Source organism: Lycorma delicatula, chromosome 2 (assembly GCF_047948215.1).
Source record: "Lycorma delicatula isolate Av1 chromosome 2, ASM4794821v1, whole genome shotgun sequence".
NCBI classification, from domain to species: domain Eukaryota; kingdom Metazoa; phylum Arthropoda; class Insecta; order Hemiptera; family Fulgoridae; genus Lycorma; species Lycorma delicatula.
This window is the reverse complement of record NC_134456.1, coordinates 30,377,129-30,402,747: the sequence shown is the minus strand read 5'-3', so window position 1 is coordinate 30,402,747 and position 25,619 is coordinate 30,377,129. Positions and strand designations below refer to the sequence as shown.

At 28.3% G+C, this 25,619-nt stretch overlaps 1 protein-coding gene across 1 annotated transcript; it reads right to left on the bottom strand.

Annotated features, from left to right (window-relative positions):
- Nucleotides 1-439: 439 nt before the first annotated feature.
- LOC142320597 (putative defense protein 2) lies at nucleotides 440-17,530 on the bottom strand. Its single transcript, XM_075358573.1, has 5 exons — nucleotides 17,392-17,530; nucleotides 11,183-11,566; nucleotides 6,842-6,942; nucleotides 4,565-4,669; nucleotides 440-1,463 (listed from the first exon to the last, which is right to left on the bottom strand). The coding sequence occupies exons 2-4, from the start codon at nucleotides 11,555-11,557 to the stop codon at nucleotides 4,591-4,593; spliced, it is 555 nt and encodes a 184-aa protein (XP_075214688.1). The 5' UTR covers nucleotides 11,558-11,566; nucleotides 17,392-17,530; the 3' UTR covers nucleotides 440-1,463; nucleotides 4,565-4,590.
- Between the last annotated feature and the right edge of the window lie 8,089 nt (nucleotides 17,531-25,619).

Below are 25,619 nucleotides of genomic sequence, written 5' to 3'. Positions count from 1 at the left end.
TGTGATTTTAATTTCGTGACCGATTGGACCTTGAAAAAAATAACCCTCGTACTTTTAACTGGATTTAAATTCTCTAGTTAAAAGTATTTGTTCTTGAAGTCCAATTATTAGTATTGTCTCAGTGCTTCTTTGTTGACCTTATACTAGATAGGACCAATTACTGAACACTAAATGGATTTATAGCATTTTGTGAGGAAAATATAAAATAAATAAAAATGAAGGGTCACTCTAGTAACCATATTAATAAAAAAATTTGAATGCCCATGATACTAATATGCTTAGTTACTGAAGTTCAGACATGGAATGATTCTGGCAGTTTTGATGGGTGATTGACCTGAATCTAGGCAAACACTCCAACTGTAATCAGTTGGCTGTTTAATATCAGTAAGCAAGAGTGTGATTAGCTAATTTAACCCTAAACAAATAAAAAACAAAAAAATTATTTACTATTTTTTATTAATAAAATTATAATTGTTATTCTCAAAAATTCAACACATTCTTATAAAAATAGTATTACATTTTCTTGTCAAAATTAGTGTCGAACTGACACACTATTCTTATCTTTACAAAATATGCAGATTAATGGTTATAACTAGTTTTATTTTTAAGCAGATATGACATGCACATATATGAGTATTAAATTTTGAATAGTATATTATAGTAACAATCAATCACTTATACAATTGTTTAATTAAAATAACTGCGTAAATTCCTATCAGAAAGTTTTCTATCACTTGTGGTATGCTAGCAAATTTTGTATTTTCATCCAGTTGATAAGGAGACAAAATGCTTCTTTGGTTCATCACAGAAGATATACATTTACATTATTTTAGAAAATAATTAGTACATCAAAATTAAAATACTGAAGAACTACAGATTTATACTTTCATTTAAAGGTAAGAAGAGTTTTTATTTTTTTAGATTAACTGTTCATCTCTCAAAAGTCTTTTGCCTAAATATTGGTTGTAATTTGCTTTAGATTGGAGCTAATCAGTCTTAAGATGATGTCATTCATCTTGGCTTTTTGAATGAACTTTAACAGTGAAACTACATGAATGTTTTATTTTAAATTTCATTGTATAAGAATGAATGAAAGTTTTAGTGCCAGAAATTGATAAAAAAGATAATAACAATTGTAAATTTATTGTATAAAATTAAGAATAAAATACCAAAAACAGAAAAAAGTTATGGAATCTATAACCATTGCATATTAAAAAATTGCCTAATTTAACCTGTTCAAAGACAGCAATTTATTAAATTGAATAAAAACTATTAAAAGCTGTAAATTTAAAAATGTCTATAAAAATATAACAAAACCAACTGTAAACAGGAATCTAAAACACTGTGATGTAAAACATCTGAAGTGATGATGATCTCGGAAATAGTGCTTCTGACAAGAAAGAAAGAATGGATCTGTGGTAAAGATGCAGTAGTTGAATTGCAGACTTAGGAACAGAATTCAACTGAAAAGAAAAAAAAATAGATTTTCTATAATTTTTGTTTTACGTTTTTAACAGGTTTATCTATTAATCTTATTGGATAATTTCTTATTTAATATAAAATATTAACACATATTCAAATTGCATTACAGTTCAATTTTATGATAAATAAGATCCCTTAAATTATTACTGGAAGACTTTAGAACATTGCTGATACAAATTTCTTTTCAGTAAATTAATAGATCTAGTTATTTTTAATTTATTAATATATTTATTTATCAAATCTCTGTATTCATTTTATTATATTTTTTAGTTCCTACATTCATTAGATCAACAGACATCAGAATTTCATTAAATCATTCTAGGACCTAACATAAACGTTACACTATGTTACTAAAATTGTTTGAGGTAAAAATAGACTTTAATTCAAGCTGTTTTTTTCTGAGCATAGTGATATTTATTATACAGTCAGTCCTTGTAGTGAAGTATCATTTCTAGGGCTTAATATCAATTACATTTCAGTGGGTTTAGCATCCTGATACACAACAGTATATTTTCTCTCTGAAGAAGACAGTAGGAAACTATTTCACTTCTTACTTTCCCTAAAGAGTTTGACATGCGATGCTTGCTACTCTTAATAACAGCTTTTCTATTTTCAAGTTTAAAAGATGTCTCAATCAGGCTATCTACAACCAATTGGTTATAAATCATAACACATGGTATTGAAAAACAACTGCTTATAATAGAAAGAATTCAGAGTAGAGAATTCAATGTAGAGATTACAATCTTATTGTTAGCACAGGAGTATTTGAGAAGGAAGAAATAAGAAATAACCCAGTCACCAAAGTGGGATTTCGTTCAAAATCCCACAAAAATTCCAAACCAGCTCAATTATAGGTTGTACTTGATAAGTTTTTAGACTGGTTGTACATTTACAAAATGGCAGCAAAACTGGGTGTCTTTTATTTAAATTAATAATAATATTTCTATAAATAAAATCAATGCAGAAAGTTGAGATCTTCTTTGTTGTACTTGTAAATGTAATAACTAAGTAAAATGTAAATACTGCTAAGATGTTTTCATTTATGGATTAAGTGTAAAATTAAAAAAATCAGATTTTACGGCTGCTTAAAAAATGATCTTTCAAACATAAATAATTTCCTCTAGATAAATGTGATGAATTTAAAAAAAAAAGTGTATTAAATTAAAAGTGTATTATTTTATAGATACCTATGTTGAATTACAGAAAAAGTTCACTTTATGTGCAGAAATTCATTAAAGTTTTTGAAAGCTGTATCAAAAAAAAATCTAATTTTTCGTAGTTTTTGTAAAAATCAGTACAGTTTGTTTTTTCCCATATTATTAAATGAAAAAATAATTTATACACATTAAGACAATGATCAAAGGAGTCCTTTATTTAAAATGGTTTACTTTTGCTTTTTGAAAAATTAATTGACACAGAAGCTTGTAAGCGAGTCTTTCCTGAAGGTAAAAATAGTAATGTAAATAGATATATGGAACTGAAAATCAAACACTCCTAAAAAAAGGTATTTTGTTAATTTCTGTACACCACTTTTTATAAAAATGATGCCATAAATAACTGCAAAAGTATCCATGAAGATTTTGAAATTTTAGTTTCTGCCTTAACAGTTCTTTATGAAAATATCTTAGCTGTATTTACATTTATAAAAATAACTAAGATAAATTTTGTGTAAACTTTCTTCTCTTTTGCCCTATGGTCTCAGCTTTACATAATTATTTTATTTACAGAAATACTTAAAAAATAAACACAACTTTGTCACCATTTTCTTAACTGTCCAGTAGAAAGCACATAATTTTTTTTACTTAAACTAACTAAAAGCAAACGTTGTGTGCAAAATGTCAGTGAATTTAGAATTTTTGAGAGGTTCTTTGGAGACTTTACTAAACAAAGAAAATTTAATGTGTAGTAAGGAAATTTGGAATCATTTATTTAATAGTGTATTAAACAGTATGAGTTGTTTGTTCTGGCATTGTCCATTACAAATTTATATGGAGAGTTTTTTATATTTCAAGAGCTCAGATTCTTCTATTTTTGTTTAATTAGATCCTTTTTTATGATATAACTACTAATTCCATTTTTATTATGGTGACATCAGTTAAATGACAAAGTTACACATTATAATATGATGTGCTAATTGTATGTTATATGATCCACGCAAAATGTATGAAATATCTTACTAGTGTGCTCTTTATTAAAATTATGAAAGTAGTGATGTATATTTGTCAACTTCTGTCGTTTAAGATAGCATTTCTCTATTTAATCTGGAAAGTTCTGGGTTCAAATCCCAGTCAGGCTTGGAATTTTTCATATGCTACAACATAATTCATATTTTTTTTTTTAAATTGAAGCTTTCTATTTTCAAGTATTCAAGTAATACTTTTATAATGTGCTTCTGTTTTCGACCAAGTGAGTAATGGGATAATGGTGTTTTGTATTAATAATGGCATTATGTATTTTTATTTTGTTATTATCTTCTTAAGTTTTTGATATTAAGATTTTTTCCTAATGTGAACAATATGCAACCTCCCCATGGCCCAATGAGATGAGGATGATATGTATGACATGTAAACGAAGTGTAGTCTTGTACAGATTCAGACTGACCGTTCATGAGACAAATGGTTAATTGAGCCCTAAATCAGTTTACTCGTATCCACTATCTATTATTCAAATCTGTATAAAAGTAACTAACTTTTAATAGGGTTTGAACCTCGGAATCTTTGACTTCAAAAATCAGTTGTTTAACTGATTTGCAACGAGTTAACCACTAGACCAGCTGTGGGTTAATAAGAGTTGCTAATTTTTTTTTCTGTCCAGTTCTCTATAAAATATTGTTATACTCTTTGGGATATACTTAATAACATTTATTTTTAGTTACACCAACATTTACTCTGGCTCACAGTTCAATTGTATTACATTTTCTGAAGAAGTCCAGAAAAAACTGTATGAAACACCTAGTTTTGCATGTTGAATGTTATGATTATAGTTAAAATTTATTCATTCAGGAAACAGAAAACACTTATAAATCATTTACACACACCTTTGGTGAATACTGTTTTAGTGCCTTATAAAAAGTACTACGTACCATTTACTGAAGTACAGCCTCCTAAACTATTCAGTTGATTTAACCTTGATTGTATCAGATTTCTGGCCAATCCAAAATGTTGAAAAGTCCTTAACCACAGTGACACTAGAAAAAAATTGATTTACAGTTATTTTTTTTTAATAATAATACACAAAAAAAATGCATTTGAATCTGTAATTTTTGTAAGATCAAGTATGTAGATCTTATAAAGTAAGTGTATTCAAATCTGTTCATCTCTAAAAATCACTCAATCTGTACCAGTAGCTGTGAAATATTCTTGACAAAATATATATTATGAATTTTTACTGAATTTTATAAATTTTTTGTATAAAACTTATTTTTGTAATTATAAAGGTTGAAAAAATATTATATAAATCATAATAATACATTAATTAAAAACAAAAATCTATTTTATATGTTTCTTCAGTTTTGTCAGTCTATGTAAGTATATTTTATAAACTATATAAAAGCACACAAATTGATTGTTAGTAGCAGAATATATTAATGAATTAAAACAATTTTTCCATTTACTACTTTTTCTTTTTTTTTGAGAACTTCTGCAGAGATCTCTGCATCTTCAAACAGTTTCCTTTTTAATTATACCTATGATAAAAAATACAAATCTAATGCGGATTAAATTTTTAAATTGCACAGATAGATAGTTACTACCTCACTAATTGAAGTAGAATCTGCTGCTAATATAATCTACTGATAAAATTAAAACTATTAATTTCATAATGAAACTATTACTCGGGACCCATACTGAAATTTTTTTAAATGTAAACTATTAATTTTGAAAAATTTAAATTATTTCCATTAGCCAGTCATCAGATTCAACTGTTACTTGTTTATTAATTATATTTTCATTATTGTTTTTTAATTGTGTAGTTTTTTATGTACAAAGGATTTAAATGTATCAATAATAATATTATAAAAAAGTTATGTTTTCTTGATAAGAAGATGTGTGTTTATTTTCCCTAAAATTAACAGCATATATATGAACACCATATTTATATGGCTCAGCTGATAATATTTATTTGTTTCTATTTTAATTTTGTTTTTTTTTTTAATTTATTATTCCTGCATAAAGCGTTCTTCAATTTTGCTCTTCAAGTTTTACTTTATAGACATCTTTTTTTTATTATAAATATTAAAATTAGATTTTATAAAACAATTAATTTATTTCATTTTTGTTGTTAGTTTTAAAAGAAATTTTACAGTTAAAATGTTAAAAAAATTATGGGTAAGCATTATGATTTAAAAGAATATAATAACAATTTTTTTTTTTTTAATGTTATTCATTTTTGGTGGATATACATTTTATTAAATTAAATTCTTCATTCAAACTAACATCATCTACATAAATTCAGATAATGTTTTACTATAATATGATTAATTGTGAGCCCTATAAGTTAAATAATTAAATCACACTTTATTACCAACTCCTGAATATATTCTTTTCAATTCATTTTACCACCATCAATAATTTCAGTTGATAATACAATGCAACAACAGTGCTAATCACAAAGTAAAGCTCCGTGATTTGTTAAAAATGGTTTGGTTTAGTATAAAACTTGGACATTTTTTTAAAATTTACATCAGTTATCTAAAAATAAAAATAATTTTGTGAACAATATACTATACTAGATCATGAATGAATACAATTTAGTACATAGAAGTTCAATAAATTCCTTTTAATGTGATTATATGTTAAAGAATTTACAGAAGGCACATGATAAAAATGAAAACACACCTTCTGTCTGGTAAATTAACGGTTTTGTGTATTAATAACTTCATAGATATTTCTTTTTTCTTAACAAATAAGTAGTAAGGTTTTTATTTAAATTTAATATAATAAATGGCAACAAAACTTAAACTTAAAAATAAGAAATTTTATGAACAATAGTATGTATTAGAAACCATGATTATCTTAATAATAACCCAGTACTGTTTCACTCATGAAAAACAGGTGAACAATAAGCATAAAATGAAGTTACATACTGTTTAAAATTATATAAGTAGATGTTATAATAACAATTAGACATTAAATTTAATGACCTACATTATATTATCAAACCAGGCTAAAATTGATTACTACTCATAATATTAGACAAACATTGATCAAAAATTATTTGTTGTTGGTAATGTACGCTCCTATTAGATTATTCACTAGAATAGTCACTCTGTATTTTAAGAACTACTTAATTGATTTCATCAATAAGGAAAAATTAATTTTACCCTCACATTATATAACATGAACATAAAATAATCACTTACACAAAGTTAAAATCATCTTTCAGGTTTGTTGGTGCAAACCAAATCAGTTTCACTTCATCTTTGTCAATACGATCTGGATGAACGGCATTAGTTGCTGTATTCTGAAATTTAAAAAAAATTATAATAATAATGATAGTATACTGATAATAAATTTTTCCACGATAGGCACTACAAAATACTGGAAAAAATTCTGAGATAAAAACTGCTGTTTTTGTAGAAAGTAAAAGTAATAGAAATAGTTTTAAAGAATTTTACAAACACATATTTTTTAAAAATGATCAATTATTATTTACCACTAGCTTTCACTAAACTTCTTTTTCTGTTTAGTCTCCAGAACTACCATAAGGTATTACTTCAGAGAATGAATGAGGATGATATGTATGACTGTAAATGAAGTGTAGTCTTGTACAGTCTCAGGTCGAGCATTCCTGATATGTGTGGTTAATTGAAACCCAACCACCAAAGAACACCACAATCTGCAATCTAGTATTCAAATCCATATAAAAGTAACTGCCTAGTAGTACCTAGGCAGTTACCAATGGCATACATTGCTCAGATTATAAAGATCCATATATCCTCATGATAAATCAAAAAAATTATAATTGCAACTTGTACAGATTGATAAACCCTAACATTTTCTAAGGCAGTAGTCTCATTATTAAACAATATCACCTTCAGTTAAAATCAAGTGAAGTGCCATCATTTTAACATTATCAATTTGAATATTTAGACATAGAGTGTTATAAAATATTGCACCAAATCCTTCTGCATCCAGCTGAGAATAGAAATCACAATGTTAGCTAGAAGGCAAATGTCACTTAAGACTATTAAAAAAGAAAGAACAAGTATGCAACCTTGTCCAGTTTTTACTGCATTCAACCACTCAGCACCAAGAAACAAATGCTTTACAATAATAATAACTCACTGCTATCTCTCCTTTCTTTATAATCCACTTATTTGAGCTCTCTCCATTCCACATTATATTTCATCAAATCATCATATTCTCTCACTCACACACACACTCTCTCTATCTATCTCTCTTTCTGTTAGTAGAAAATACTATTTTTATCTTAGCAACATCAAATGTAAACATTTATTTATATTTAATAAACATCATAGTGAGCAAGAATTTTTACAATGTATTTAATCTCTATAGAATTTGGAATATCTCACTGTGGAATAACTCTTTTAATCTTAGTAATTAACTCTGGACTTCATTAAAGCTACCTCCTACATATTTGTTATGCTTTCAATTTTAAAATACAAATTCCAACCTTATTACCTGATATCTCACCAGGACTTAACAATTCCTAGTAGCCTACAATAGAAGTTTTCTGCTAATGAAGAATTATATTCAAACAAACTTTTATATTAATTTTAAATCTATCAATCGTAAATAAAAAAAGATTGTTTAAATGATAATTACTTTCTAACATAGTACTATATGTAAAAGAATGTAACGTAATAACTAAAAATAATATTATTTTACTGAATAAATCATATAAAATGTATTCTTTTATATAACAAGCAGAAAATATAAAAAACTACTAAATTTGTTTTACTTCTCCCTATGCTGGAATTTGTTTAGTGTAGCCAATTATTAACCCACTAGCCACCAACACTGATACTAAGAAAAATTAACTGAAAATGGTAATATATGCAAACACGTGACACTGGTCAAGGACAAAAATTCATGCTTGTTACAAAACACTCCTTTGATTTGACCTTCAAACCAATAAATAAAATTTTATTTTAATAATTTTGTTTGTTTATATTCTCTCCTTGAATTTTTTTAAGTACTCAGATTAAGTAATTTAATGTAATTATAATATGAAGTAAATATTGGATATATTTGTATAATAATTACTGTAAATTAAGTTTTTCTAACATGGCATTATTGGTAAAATACAATTATTATATATAATATAAACTCCTTACCAATATATTATTCATTTCCCTCAAGCGTTTCTGGCTATTCTGCCATCTTCAGGAGGGATTATAATTTATGACTCAATATATAAAAGTATAAAACTCACATATTTAAATTATATACATAACAATTGATTGTCATTTTGTAAAAGTTAAAGTCTTAAGTCAAATTAAGTACTTCTGTATTGTAATAGTATCACGATTGTTATCTTCAATAATTGTTATCTACATCAAAGAATTAATTCATTATTTTATAATATGTTAAAACATAATAATCATGCTACACATTAGGGATGTATGGAGATGAACCTAAATGAGTTAATGTAGTTTTAGATAGTGTGTTAGCAAAACAATCTACAACTTACAACTTTTTCTACAATAGTAAATAATTAGAATGAATTTTCAAAATACAAATAAAAAAAGCCAGTTAAAATTAAATATCAAGCCAGTAAGATCATTAAATAATGATCTTCCTGGCTTGATATTTAATATTTAGTATTTTGTAAAAAAAGAAGAAAATTGTAATGTCTACCTGCATCCAGAACAGAACTGGGTTTTCTTTTCTTTTGTAACTCATTAAAACATTTTGGTACAAGATAGGGCCTTATTATGCTTTTGTTGCCATCTTTAATAAATTATTGCCTGTTTATAACATCTCTCTACTATTTAATTTTAAATATGTTAAAAGTTATTTTTTTTCAGAATCAATATTACTTAGTGATTTTTTAAATAATATTAATCTAAAACAAGAAAACTTATTTAGTGTGTACAAATTAGATGTACTCATTATTTCCATTAATGCCTTCTAAATATTTATTCCTGTATTTATTTTATTTATTAACATTTTCATCTTTATTATTATTTTATATGTTTATTATAATATTTTAATACAAAATTAACCACTTTTTATATAATTTTACATAATTGTGTACTATGTGTTGCTACTATGATTTCAACCTTTTTTCATGGTTATCCTTGGTCCCAACAGTTAACAAACAGTGGGAAATTACTTCTTTATCCATTCAATTCACCTACCTGTTCCTAATATTTTTTTGTCAGTACTTTGTTGATGAAGATAATCTGGTTTATTATGCAAATATTGATGAGTTTATGTTGCACTTAAAGAGGACTGGTGTCTTTTCACAGGTTCGTCCAAGTATAGTTTAAAAGTGTTTCTACTACACAATGGTAACAAATATCCTTCGATACCAATTGCTTATGATATTAATTTGAAAGAGACATACGATATGATGAAAGACCTTGAAAAAATAAATTATAAAAACCATAGCTGGAACATATGTGATTTGAAAGTTATATAATTATTTTGTTAGGCATTCAGTTAGGCTATACTAAGTACATGTGTTTTCTTTGCGAATGGGATAGCCGAGCTAGGGATAAACAATATGTTACCAAAGAGTGAAAGAAATGAGACAACTTAATTCCAAATTGGAAAAATATTATTCATGAGCCCTTAATTGAACCAAAAAAAATATTTTTACCCCTCTCCGTATCAAGCTAGAACTAATGAAAAATTTTGTCAAAACAATGAAGAAGGATAGTCCCGGGTTTTTGTACATCAGGCAGAAATTTCCGAATGTAAGTGAAGGAAAAATTAAAGAAGGAATATTTTTTGGTCCTCAAATAAGAGAGTTGGTCTTTTTTTTTTGTCTTCAGTCATTTGACTGGTTTGATGCAGCTCTCCAAGATTCCCTATCTAGTGCTAGTTGTTTCATTTCAGTAGTAGAGAGTTGGTCAAGATGATGTATTTAACTCAATGTTAAATAATGTGGAATGTGCAGCTTGGGTGGGCTTCATTTAAAGACATTTGCAAAAATTTTTTTGGCAAACAAAAATCCGATGATTACCCCAATATTATTAATCAACTTCTTACTTCATATATAGCTATGGGATGTAATATGTCTTTGAAAATACATTTCCTACGCTCACATCTGGATTTTTTCTCATACAACCTCGAAGATGTAAGTGACGAACACAGTACACATTTCCACCAACACATTTCAGTGATGGAAAGCTGCTATAAAGGGAAATGGAATACTAACATGTTAGCTGATTACTGTTGGACATTAATTTGGGATGTGCCTGAGGCTATTTATAAAAGAAAAGCATCAGCGAAGTCATTCTAACACAGATATGACCATGCAAAATTATAAATTTTACAGATTTTGACTATATTTTCCCTTAATTTTTTTTTGAAGCGTAATTTATTTAAAACTAAGGATGATAGAAAAATTGTGTTTACAGATCTGTAATGTACACAAAAAAGCAATTTAAGAAATGGTATCACACTTGGAGAAATATTAAAAAATTTTCTTTTGTCCATCAGTGTTATTGGTGATTTTAAAATCTGTAATATGTATGTACATAATTTTTACATACATCTTTTTTACTAACCTCTTTGCCATCAAAACAATCAATGAGTCCAATATTATTAGTACGTTCAAATCTTCCATTGATGATTTTATCCCCGCTTCGAGCTTGTACCATAAATCCTTTAAACTGTATTCCGCTTTTTCCAGTAATACGAATTTCAATTTTATCTGAAGGTTCAACTAAAGTCTTACTTAACGTTATAGTGTATGGAGATGGACTAGTTTGTGGTTGGTGATGTGAATGAACTGGTGTAAGAGTTTCACATGCTTGCGAAAGATCATGAAATGAAGCTTTATGTGATGCTGTAATTAATTCCAATGTTTGAGGGAATGGTTTAGCATTTGCATATGATACAAACACAAATAATAATAATCCAGTATCTATAGCCAATTTCATGATCGTAATCTGAAACCAAATAATCACAGAAAGAAACTTAAAAATAGCTAGAAAAACACTTAATTAATAACTACAATTTATTATATAATCTTAAATACAATCAGAATACCGTGCATTAAAACCGTGTACTCAAAACCATGCATTATTTATTATGATAACTTCATAACTGGACAAGCAGCAAAGCTTGATTACATTTTTTCATGCAATCATATTTTAAGACTGGTAAAATATTGAGAAAAAATATTCATATAATTTCAGCAAAAATGTTATAAAAGAGGTTAATCTTTTAATTATTTTCTTCAAGTCTTTCATTCATAAAAATTAGAGAATCCATTCTTGTGATACCAGTTGCTACAAGTTATTGCACCACATATTTTTTTTTTATGTTGACGAGTAATATAATTAATTTTATGTAATATAATTAATTTTATTAATTTTAAGCCACCCTTATGAATATGAAAAAAAAATTGAAACTGTAAATTATTAAGATTAAGTTTTGTTTTCATTATACTCATATCTTTTCATTCATATGTATATTTTAGACGTCATAATCATAGTGACATGTGCAACCTGACACAAGACAGAATCATTCCAAAAGATGGTATGATCATTCTCAAGAGTAATAAACATCCCATGTTAAGCTTTTTAAGAAAATCAGAAATGGGACGGTTTCTTCTCAGGGGCAAATATACCACTCATGAAGTGCAGAAGACATTTAGCCCTGTGGCATCTTTAATTTGTTAACCAAAGAGAGCAACTGCATAATGAACATTATTACTCTCAGAGACAGCAATTGAAATTACATTACTTGTACTTCAGATGCTTATAATTCAACAATATTATTCACAAACATAAAGCATATAACAAATATGTAAAGCAGCACCCGTTTCTGTTGGAAACAATGCATTATACTTCTGTTATCATTTAGAGAACTGCATTTCATACAAAACTAAACCAAAAACTTATTATCTTTAACCCATTATTTGCAGTTGCATGTTACTATTTTTACTGGGCTTGCATAAACAAATCGATTTTAACTGAACCTGCAGCACATGGGCTGAGATTCACTGATTGAAATCTTTGATACAGCACTGATAAAACATAGCAAATACTTCTGCTGTGATTTAGCTGAACCATTCATTCTATAAAAAAAAGTTATTAGGACATAAACTGCAACAACTTCTGTATAGTAAAGTTGAGAAAAAAATAACTTTTTCTTAATTTTTAACAAGTGGTTTAACCTCCTTGTTGCAGTTACATATTATTTGCAGAGGGTGCATAAAGCAAAAAAAAAGAGAACAAAAATTAAAGACATTAATATTTGAAATAATTTTTTAATAAACATTTTTTGAATTATCAAATGGGGTATTCATACTCTTTGGTGAAAATTATTTTAAAAGAAAAATTTAATTGAGAAAAAAATTGAAACAAATTTACTAGGAAATTTTCTTAATTTTGATCATGAATGGGAGTTCTACCTCTTAAAAACTTTTTTTAACTATTTTAAATTCATAAATGCTTACTTGAATTTTCAAATGTGGGTTCCACTGTCCCTCTTAAGGAACAGTTATTTCTGACTTACTTGCTGGAAATATATTTAATAAAAATATTTCACAGGACACGAATTAAAATTTGAAACAATAAAGTAGAAACATAAAATTTGAAACACTTTCTGTTTAAAATTTTTTTGGGGATTTTAATGAAGGGTTTGCTTTCACATAATACCTATAAATAAAATCTGTAAATTTTAACACAGATAATTCAGCTTGTTTATAATAGTAGGTCCCGTAAAATAGTATGAAATAAAATAAGTCATTCACACATCAAACTTAATATTTTTTTCTTCTGTTAAGTACAATACTTGCAAAAATATATACAATTTACAATATTTGAAGTGCATTTTCTGCACAAAGTTAATAAAAACAAAATAAACCATTGTCTGTTTTAGACTTCTACTTTTCTCCGTCTGTTATTTATAACTAATTCCAGTTGTTAAACACTATTCCATAAATGTTGTATTTGTTTTTTTTTAACTAAACAATCTGGTTCTATGAAAAAAACCTTTATGCATTAATAATTTAGGTATTTTTTTAAATTATAGCATTACAAAAATTCAGATACAAGAACTAGGATAGGATTTTTGTTTTTTTTTTGTTAATTTTTTTTTAATTCAAAAGTTTACAGAAAACAAGTTATTACAAATTTTTTAGTTTTGTTATTTTTTTAAAAGAATTTGATGCTTTAATTTCAGAACAGGATTACCATATGCTTTTAGAGGTTGTTATAAACCACTAAAAGTTTGAGGTGGAAGTGACTGACGATGGAGAAGAAAGAACAAATTGGCTTGGGAAGTACTGTCCTATGAACGAACATATTACTAACCGAATCCAATCAGCATTGCTACTTACCAAATCAAATCGTAATTTTTTAATTCCTGATAACTCATCATCGCTTATGGAGTAAGCCGCTATTATCTAAATCACAATCATCGTTTAAATTACTATCACCATTTACGTTAATAACATTTTTAATGGCATTATCAAATTAATGTTTCCGAAACAATTAAGATTTTCTATTTTCTTGATACGGTCGCACCTTGATTTCCATTCGGCATTCATAATTGAATTCGCTCGTTCTTCATCTAATTTAAAATTAACATCTTTTTTCGCGATACTCTTAAAACCGCCTAATCGTTTTCAATCGGATTTAATTCCGGAAAATAAGGAGGCAATCTCAAAACCGTGTAACCTTTCTCGGCTAAAACTGAATCGATTTTAAATAATGTAACTGTCGACTTATGTAGTTAGTTCTGCTTTCATCATTGTACTCGTAAATTTCATGTTATTTTTTATAAACTAATCGATCATGTCAGCTTTTTGCGTGTTTGAATTGGGAGCGCGGTTCAGATGCACGTTATGGTATGAATCATTATCTATGACGTCAACTGAGTTTGAGGGAAGGTTAGGAATTAATAGTTGTTTTATCCACCGTTCGTAATTAGTAGAATTCATATCGTCAAGGTCAAGATAACTTCAAATTTTTATATCACATTTAAGTATAAGAAGCGCTTTCCTGACAAAACCATTTTCAGATCCGGTATAAACGCTAACCAAGCACGCTTGCCTTTAGAAATCGGAGCAAAAAGGTTGCGGTCAGAGCCATCACTCCACGATATTGGTTTGGTATGTACGTGGGATTCGACCGTATAAATTGTAGGTCTGTTTTTGTTACGATGAGTACCGTAAGAGTTTTAACACCTCTTAAATAACATAGCCTCAGTTCCCGAAGTTCTAATTTTTTTTTTATCTATAGTTTTATTTTCCGATTTCAACCCCATGTCTTTGATAATGCGCCGTAAAGACTTTTTTTCAGGAGAGCTAAAGTCTTTATCGGGATTAGTTTTTGCTTCGTTTAAAATTTTTTTAACACTTCTAAGTGAAATTCCTGTAGCTTGGGCGACACGTTTCCGAACGTGTTTAAGAAGGATTGATCCACCTTCTTCAAGAGAGAAGTCTTCAACGACTTCTCTCGTTTGGCTATGGATAAGTTTACGCCACCCATTATTTTTCTTGTATACCACATTATTTTCACCTTCCATGACAGTAAAGTGGAATTATAATATTAGCCTACATTAAATTTAATGTAATCTAAAGAAACAGAATCCGTTAACAACAAAAAATGTAAAAGTTAAATAAACTGCAACAGCGCCGATCATTTTCGTAAACAAAACACAACATAATGTTTTCGCAAAAGTAATGTATACACACACACAGACACATGCAAACGCACTACGACAGTAAAGAAGCAACAGAACGAATGCAAGCATAACCCCACCGCCTAAAATGTGCTGTCTCTACGGAAACTCTTCAAGGATAAATTTATTGTGGTTTCCAACATGCCTATCAACCTGTAAACTTATCATCATCGTTGTTTTATTGTACTTTGCTACTATATTATTTATTATAATCAACCGTTTCAACAGTAACAAAAGAAAATTACATATCCTTAAAAATAATAGAACTGAACAGATATTTTTAAATAATAGTATGCTATACTTCTTTGGGATACTTGATAGAGATAAAAATTTGCAAACAAACCATCACCTCATATGTTGGAAGATTGTTATCTTGCGTCTTTCTAACACAACTACAATGTTGCACTTTTTCATGTATTGATCTATTTATTAAACACAACACACAACCTATTTCTTGTATCTGAATCTTTTAATTAAAAAAATACCTAAATTAGTAATGCATAAAGGTTTTTTTTATAGAACCTATATACCCCTTTTACATGAGTAAAGAAATTTGTAATAAACTAAACTAGTACTTCATTTTTTAATAATTTTTCTTTTTTTAATAAAGAAATTTATTAAAAAAAACCACTCTTACGTAAAAAATAATACTTTATTATTACCGACAATAAAACCAAACTACTGAGTAATCCTTAATTTGGCGCAGTGTCAAAACTTAAAGACCAGTTGTTTTCTAGATTAACCGATTTAGAAATCGATTCCCAGAAAGGATCTGGTGTTTTTCAGCTATAATTTCATATATATCATTTTCCTCGTTAAAATACACGTACTATGTAGCTAAATCCAAGAAGTCGTAATTACAACAAAAAAAATTATTTGAATAAATATATATTTTTTTTTTAATATTATCTATTTTTATATTTAGGATCATCGAACAAAAAGCGCCTATTTTTATGTTAATACAAATTGCCGTATTTTGATAAAATATTAATTATTACCGTACACTAATCCAGTACTAAGAAATAATGAAAACAAATACCATCACATTGTCTACATCTGTTACTTAAAATATTTTACTTAACTGAAAGAAACTGTAGAACCAACTTCCTATATTTTATTTTATTAAATAATTTTATTACCTTTTTTTTTATAATGATTATACATGTTTCTGCAAAAAATAAATAATTACAATTGATTATAGAAATCAGTGCATTTGGCAAAATATAAGATATATTCATAAATAGATTAATACTACGGGACGAATTAAGAACTTTTTTTTATTGGGGTTCGAAATAAAAACACTCCTGAAAAATAGATTACACATCATTTAATATTTAGAGAAACATAAAAATTAGATTTGTATAAAATATTTCTGATTTATGTATTTATTCTAAACCGAATTGTCAGCTTTATGAGGTAAATTACTGATTTAACTTCGGCAACAACTCTTCCGATCTTCTATTAGTTTTCAAAACCTTGTGTTAATTATTATTTATACAATACAGGTCTACTACTTTTAATTTCAACGTCAGATTTTTTTAATTTTTATTTTAAAATATTTATTTATAAATTTTTGCTTTATTTTAGCGTTTTAACACTTTTTCACAAAAAGGAATGTAATGTATTTAGAGTGTATGTACTCGTATGTATGTTTGTTCCACCGTTGCAGCTCAACGGCTGAATCGATTTAGATGTATGACCCTGCGTTGGAATCCTTACGTTACCGAGAGTCCTGTAGGCTATATAAATAAATAAATATGTATGTTTAAATAAATTTTAAAAAAAATTATCTATATACAAAATTATCACCCGCACGCTCTTTAATTATCCTATATTATTAATTATCCTAGATTTAAGAGCAATGTTTATCAGTAATGGTTTTTTTAGGCATTCGTTTTTTTCTAATTTTTAATATTTATCTCTTGTATTATTTTAAACTAAATAACATTATTTTACTAATTATATTTAAAAGAGCTCAATTTAAACGTACATTCTTTTGTCATCAATATTAGAGTCAAAATACAGCATAAAATCGCTTAGTTAATAAAAATTATTATACAGAGCTTCACGTTTTACTTACGGCAGATGTAGTGAAATGAAAAACAAGTATCTTGGCTAGGTCTTCTCTAACAGTACAGTCATGCTCTTTTAATTCCCTCTTATATAAGTACAACGCTGTAACCTGATTGGTTAAAGTTGAGGAAATTACAGTACATTTGTCTTCCTAGAATAATCTGTTTATTCTTGAAGTAAGTAATAAATATGCGCGTATATTAAAATGAATGTATAAACAAGAAGATAAAGTATTTTAAAACTTAAACGACTTAAAAACTGACTACAAAAAAAGTTTAAAATTCCTTGTTTCTTTACTTTTAGTTCATTTCGTTTGCTATTGGACCGTTTTACCATTTCCTTTTTTTTTTATTTCATGGTATAAATTAAACCAGTTTTACTAAAACTAATTTTATTTTAACATAAAGAAAAAGTATTAAAATTATTTTCTGTTATAAAAATTGTTTAATTAAAAGTTACCGTTTTAGTTTCTGTCATATTAGAAAAATATTTCCTATAATCTCCTACATAATTATTTTAGAGTTCCTATTATACTAAATTTACTATTTTTTTCACCCGAATATCGATGTACAAAATAAACTAATTTTTTGCTTTGTCGGAATTGTTAAAAAATCAATTCAGAATAAAAATAATAACTAAAAACAGGAAATAGTTGATAATGTTTTTAATTGCTTCAAAATAACAAAAAAGCATAAATAAATCTGAATTTTTGGAACTTTTAAAAAATATCTATCACTACCATAAACTTACATTTAAATAACAATCGTTTAAATTTACTTCCTGATACAAACTAAAGGACTAAGACCAAATTAACTTATGAATTTCATTAACCGTTCAGATAAGTATGCGTGTAGATTAAACCGATGTTAATTTTAGGTAGATTTCATAAGAAAGCTACCTATTGTAATGGGTACCATGATTCGACTTCCGGAAAATTTCGACATATCTTCGCGTTTCATATTCCCCAGCCCCAAAACCACCGTCAGCTCAAAAGTTTATATATATGTATATATATATGTATTTCACTTTCTTGTGGACACGATAACTGCCGTAATTTTGCGCCAATCACTTACAAATTATTTCTTAAAAATAACTCGTTCCAAAATCTCGGTCGAGTTTGTTAACTGCCAAAATTGGACCATGGGGGGCTTTTTCGAAAAAACAAAATATCTGTATAACATTCTTATTAACTAAAATATCGGATTCTCTTAAAGTTCCTACCATTCTTTGGATAAGGGCCTAAAACGTATCTAGGTAAATTTTTTTATATCACCAACCATTGACCCAGGGGGTTGAAAAAATGAGGTTTCGAAGACAAAAGAGAATCATATCTCCCTTAATAGGCACAGTATCGAATCGGTTTAAAGTGGTCGTTAGTCGGTCGTCTAAACATTACCTAAAACCTTTGTCTGAAACAATTTTTGATATGACAAACCCTTACGGGAAAGGATGACCAAATGTTGCTGGAATTGTAAAAAGGTGGGGCTTGTGTGGTAAACATGTGAAACTTTTTTTTCACATGCAACCCTTGTTGTATTGAGTAAATTTGAATTTTTTCGTAACTTTAAGGTGGAAGTCTTTTTATCCCGTATTTAGCACCGGTGAAATCTATCTCCTCCTTCCGGCGTGCCGAAAGGAATTTTTTTTAAATTGTGTACTACTTTTACTGTCAACTATTCGTGGAATCCCAAAAGACGACTTACGTCTACGACGATTTTTTGTGAAATTCAACCAAGATCATCGGGTTCAAATTCCATTTGATCCAAATTCTAACTGATTTCTGTTTGGTAGAAACGTTCTGTGGACCATGTCCTCTTTGTCTGTCCCCGGTACGAAGCTGAACGAACCAGAGTTGTCAGGGAACTAGAAAGAGTAAATTTCTTTTTAATTTGCGAGTCAATTGGAAAACTCGCAGAGAATGGACTATTGCGGTCGGTTTCCTTCGTTTCCTCGCGCTCTCACTACTGAGAGAGTATAAGTAGAATAGAACCCCGGGTGGCTAGGGTCCGCCTGGACAGTTGATTGGTCGGAGGTAGGCGTATTGGCATCAAGCCACGGTCAGAAAACTGATTGTAAGCTGTCGGCGACGACTGCGCTACCGGGTGTGTGGTGACCATTCAACCGTGGCGTAGCGACGTTTCGACGAGGGCATTTTAAACGAGCAAACATCACTGTCAGCGGAATGGCGACTGCGCTACCGGGGCATGGATTCCATGCAGCCGTAGATGTGGCGATATCTCGACGATAGTACTAAGTGAAGGAAATGACACTCGGGACTCTGCGATGAAGCGGAATGGGAGTAGGCGGTCTGTCCACCTCTCCGTTGTAGACCAGACCAGAGTCTAACTATTCCTAAGTCTGAGGTATGAACTAAAAGTGACTTCGCTAGGAGTAAATTCCGTTGTTGCGAGCAACATTGCTGGTGGTATGTTGTTATTTCTATTGCCTCGATCTAAGCGACATTTACAAATTAGCTCTGTAAAATGTAGAACTAGGCGCGGGGTTCGTGCTTCCGCAAACTCGGTTAGTTAGTTTAGAGGGCAACGATGTAGGATATTCAAGATGTCCGTATGAGGCCTGCAGCGAAGGCAAAAGCTGAGTTAAAAAATCACCGATGTAAATATCTACCAAGGCATTTACATCGGTGTCATCCCAACCGAGTCTTGGTTTATTACTGTGAGGTGTAATCAGTTGATAGTCTATAATACAACTCCCGTTAAAGCCCATCAGGGCTAGTAACGGGGGAGGGGAGTGGCGACCGGAATCGTCACAAGGTGGGAGTCTTCCCCTACGGGGTTTGGGATGGTCAGAAACGTTTTGTTTTTATATTTTACTCTTAAATATCAATTAGTAAGAAATCGATATAACACAATCTTCGTAAATTATTACAACATTAAACATTTTTCAGTTAAGTATTATTTATTGGTCGTTAATATTTTGGTTATAGCAAAGGTACACTTATACCTTTGATATATACTTATACACTTATAACACTGATTGTCATCATAAAGTTATCGCGTTTAAAGAATGAATAAATAAAAAGCTTATTATGAAATAAGATTTAGATGAAAACCATATGATTTCTGATTAAGGTACCTATAAATGAAATTGCTGATAGTTGTAGGGTCTTCATGATCACTACATAACATTAAAAAATGTTTCCTAGTTTTAATCAGATTTAGAATTACCAACTGTTTACTTGTGAGAATGAGAAAAGAATATGTTACTTGATCCATAAAACTTCAAAACTTTAAAATTTTATAAAATCAATTTTCTTTTGAGTTAATTTATATTTTAGTTCATTTTTTTTTTTTGTCTTCAGTCATTTGACTGGTTTGATGCAGCTCTCCAAGATTCCCTATCTAGTGCTAGTAGTTTCATTTCAGTATACCCTCTACATCCTACATCCCTAACAATTTGTTTTACATATTCCAAACGTGGCCTGCCTACACAATTTTTCCCTTCTACCTGTCCTTCCAATATTAAAGCGACTATTCCAGGATGCCTTAGTATGTGGCCTATAAGTCTGTCTCTTCTTTTAACTATATTTTTCCAAATGCTTCTTTCTTCATCTATTTGCCGCAATACCTCTTCATTTGTCACTTTATCCATCCATCTGATTTTTAACATTCTCCTATAGCACCACATTTCAAAAGCTTCTAATCTTTTCTTCTCAGATACTTCGATTGTCCAAGTTTCACTTCCATATAAAGCGACACTCCAAACATACACTTTCAAAAATCTTTTCCTCACATTTAAATTAATTTTTGATGTAAACAAATTATATTTCTTACTGAAGGCTCGTTTAGCTTGTGCTATTCGGCATTTTATATTGCTCCTGCTTCGTCCATCTTTAGTAATTCTACTTCCCAAATAACAAAATTCTTCTACCTCCATAATCTTTTCTCCTCCTATTTTCACATTCAGTGGTCCATCTTTCTTATTTCTACTACATTTCATTACTTTTGTTTTGTTCTTGTTTATTTTCATGCGATAGTTCTTGCGTAGGACTTCATCTATGCCGTTCATTGTTTCTTCTAAATCCTTTTTACTCTCGGCTAGAATTACTATATCATCAGCAAATCGTAGCATCTTTATCTTTTCACCTTGTACTGTTACTCTGAATCTAAATTGTTCTTTAACATCATTAACTGCTAGTTCCATGTAAAGATTAAAAAGTAACGGAGATAGGGAACATCCTTGTCGGACTCCCTTTCTTATTACGGCTTCTTTCTTATGTTCTTCAATTGTTACTGTTGCTGTTTGGTTCCTGTACATGTTAGCAATTGTTCTTCTATCTCTGTATTTGAACCCTAATTTTTTTAAAATGCTGAACATTTTATTCCAGTCTAGGTTATCGAATGCCTTTTCTAGGTCTATAAACGCCAAGTATGTTGGTTTGTTTTTCTTTAATCTTCCTTCTACTATTAATCTGAGGCCTAAAATTGCTTCCCTTGCCCCTATACTTTTCCTGAAACCAAATTGGTCTTCTCCTAACACTTCCTCCACTCTCCTCTCAATTCTTCTGTATAGAATTCTAGTTAAGATTTTTGATGCATGACTAGTTAAACTAATTGTTCTGTATTCTTCACGTTTATCTGCCGCTGCTTTCTTTGATATCATTACTATAACACTTTTTTTGAAGTCTGACGGAAATTCCCCTTTTTCATAAATATTACACACCAGTTTGTATAATCTATCAATCGCTTCCTCACTTGCACTGCGCAGTAATTCTACAGGTATTCCGTCTATTCCAGGAGCCTTTCTGCCATTTAAATCTTTTAATGCTCTCTTAAATTCAGATCTCAGTATTGTTTCTCCCATTTCATCCTCCTCAACTTCCTCTTCTTCCTCTATAACACCATTTTCTAATTCATTTCCTCCATATAACTCTTCAATATATTCCACCCATCTATCGACTTTACCTTTCGTATTATATATTGGTGTACCATCTTTGTTTAACACATTATTAGATTTTAATTTATGTACCTCAAAATCTTCCTTAACTTTCCTGTATGCTCCGTCTATTTTACCAATGTTCATTTCTCTTTCCACTTCTGAACACTTTTCTTTAATCCACTCTTCTTTCGCCAGTTTGCACTTCCTGTTTATAGCATTTCTGAATTGCCGATAGTTCCTTTTACTTTCTTCATCACTAGCATTCTTATATTTTCTACGTTCATCCATCAGCTGCAATATATCGTCTGAAACCCAAGGTTTTCTACCAGTTCTCTTTATTCCGCCTAAGTTTGCTTCTGCTGATTTAAGAATTTCCTTTTTAACATTCTCCCATTCTTCTTCTACATTTTCTACCTTATCTTTTTTACTCAGACCTCTTGCGATGACCCAATTAAAGTTCATAATTTAGTTCATAAATTATCATTAATATGGAACTCTAGGAACAATTTACAGAAAATTTTACCAGAAATCAAACCTAAACGGCCATTTGGTTTGTTAAACAATCATCACTAGACTTAAGGTAAAATTAGATATAAAAAATGTTTGTAAAAAAATAAAATAAAGACGTAAAAAACAATATTAATTGGCAAATAAAACAATATTTAAGTAAACGCTTAAATATTTTAAGTGATGATTTTAAAATAAGAATAAAAGTAAAGATAAAAAAGAAATAAATTAATTTTTGTGGTTTTGGGCAATCCCAGCAGTAAGAGTTAATTTAGTTTAAATACAACTAAACTGTTTAAACCTCAATTTAGATTGCCTATGAGTACTTAATACATGCCTGCTTTATAGACTAGGTAGACAAAATATTTATCTTAGAAAGAAAAAGGTAGCAAATTTGAACCTCAAATGTTAAATTAACATTAAACCAAGATTGTAACTTTTTTCCTATTTATTTTAGTAATCGTTTAGTTTTTTTATTTATAGTATGCACCATAAATGATATAAAAGTATAATTTTTTCTCAAAAAAAAAGAAAAAGAAATAAAAAAAATTAATTTTCCCCTCTGATTTAATTTTCCAAATCTTTACCAAATGATGTATACGAGTATAATATTGTTGTATGAATAATTTTTTTTCTTTTAATTCTTTGAATAGTTAGATTCTATTTATTACACCATACAAATTTTCTGATGAAAAAATTAATTTTTTATGATATATTATTAAAGTAACTATTTTTAGTGTTTTATAATCAAAAGATGTTGTAGAATACCTAATATTATAATGCATACCCCTACAGTAATATTTAAATGTATGTATTATAATATTTAATATAATATTATCTGTTATAATATTTAAATGTAAATTATTTTGGTATAAAAGTTTTCAATGATAAAAAGCAACAGCAAGATCTTACAGAACATTTTTATTCTTAAGTGATATGCAGCTATTTACTCCTGATTTATGAATATTTTCTCATTTATAAGAACTAGTAATGATGATCTAAATCTAATAACTAAAACCATATATGTTGCTAATGAATCATTACTAATATTTTATTATTTATTATTCAATAGTAATTTATTTATGTTACTCAGATAGATAAATTACAGAATAGTACTATGACCGATACAAAAGAACTTCATTAATTCTAAACAACTTTTGATCATAACATGATTTCAGGCTATCAGTCTTTTATGAAAATCAATTAACATGGATTTGCATTTTCAATGTAAATGAAGTATACGAACCACTTGCATAATAAGCTTAAGCAATAAGGAAAATATAATATTGGATCTCTTTAGAATAACAGGTTAATACTAGAATGGTCATGGTCAGGTCAAGTTGACCCAGAAGCTGATTTTTTTTTTAACAAAGTTTTTTATATTTATATCTTAAGTTCACCGACCTAAACACATTGAATTAATAATGTATGTATGTACTGTTATCATGCACAAATAAAGAAAAATTAAATGCAATTTTTTTCTTTTTAATTAAAAGCAAGTTTTTTAAATGAAACGTTTTAGATATCATATATATCATCTTCATCTATTTTGCCATGGAGACGTTGCTATTGTTGACTAGTTGAACAGATTGCAAAGTACACAGTAGTTAAGAAGAATTAAATGTAAATAATTTTTCACACTAAAAGCAATAATTCTGGTGTTTTTCACACAATTAATAATTTATTTTTCTTCAATATTATTATGTTTTAAAATATAAAAACAAACTACAATAAAAATTTTATTATATAAACTATTTACAATTCAGTATTTGATCGAATCCAGTTTCAGATCAAGTATTTTTGAGACATTTTTATTTTGATAATGACAATGTTTTCTTTTATTTCTATGGAAGGATTACAGGAAAAAGTTGTTTAAAATTTGGGAAATTTTTTGTAGGAAACACGGAAGACAACAAAAATAATAAAAAGAAAATTACTTTTGATGAAAAGTTGTTTACGATTAAAACAGAAACAGTAAAAACGTAAATGAACAGTTTAAGCATATACATCCAAGGAAAAAAGGGTGATTTCCATTGTGTTTTTCTAGGTGAGATAGTTCTGGGTTTTTTTAAATAATATATGGATTGCTGAAGGAATTATAAAATCTAGTACTGACCCAAGCAATTTTGGTGAAATTTTGAAATTATAACTTCTAAACTTTTCTAAATTACTCATTTGAAAAGTTTTACACATATGTCTAATGTTTCTAAAATATTTCATTTTTAAATCCAGTTTTAAAAATTGCAATAAAATACAATTGTAATGAAATACAATTTTTTATAACAAATTATGCGAATAATTACAAAATATTTATAAAAAAATTTAAGCATAATGAAAAAGAAATGATAATTTAATATCTATTTTCAATAATAAAGTAAACTAATGAGACATATGATGATTGTTGTATGAGCAATTAAACAACCTTATAAAAATTACATATTTAAAAATTATTAAATGACTAATTTTCAAATTAATGGAACATTTTCTTTAAAGTGTTTTTCAGTGCTAATTTATCAGCTTCTTCAATGGCACATCTTGTAATACTAGTTAATGATACTAATCTTAAAAAATTCATTAATCCCCTAAGTATATAATTGAATAATACATTCTACCTTTGTTTTTTGTTTGATATGTTGTTAATTATAATTAATTTAGTGTTTTTAAATCTTATATTGTTTAAGTTTGTTATTTCTGTGTGTGATTTTTATGTTCTATAATAAGATCTGTGGATAACACATTTTTACATTGTTTACGTTGTACTTGGGTCTATTGTTCTATGTAGTTCCTGCATATATCCCTGGCATTCTGTGTGAACGTGTATTTAGTCTG

Bases quoted from the DNA above. Each gene is read 5' to 3' on its own strand.
- LOC142320597 (XM_075358573.1), bottom strand. From the start codon at position 11,557: ATGAAATTGGCTATAGATACTGGATTATTATTATTTGTGTTTGTATCA. The intron at 6,943-11,182 runs GTTAGTAAAAAA...TTTAAATTTCAG, and splicing joins ATTGTTTTGATGGCAAAGAG to AATACAGCAACTAATGCCGT. The intron at 4,670-6,841 runs GTAAGTGATTAT...ATTTTTTTCTAG, and splicing joins AAAGATGATTTTAACTTTGT to TGTCACTGTGGTTAAGGACT.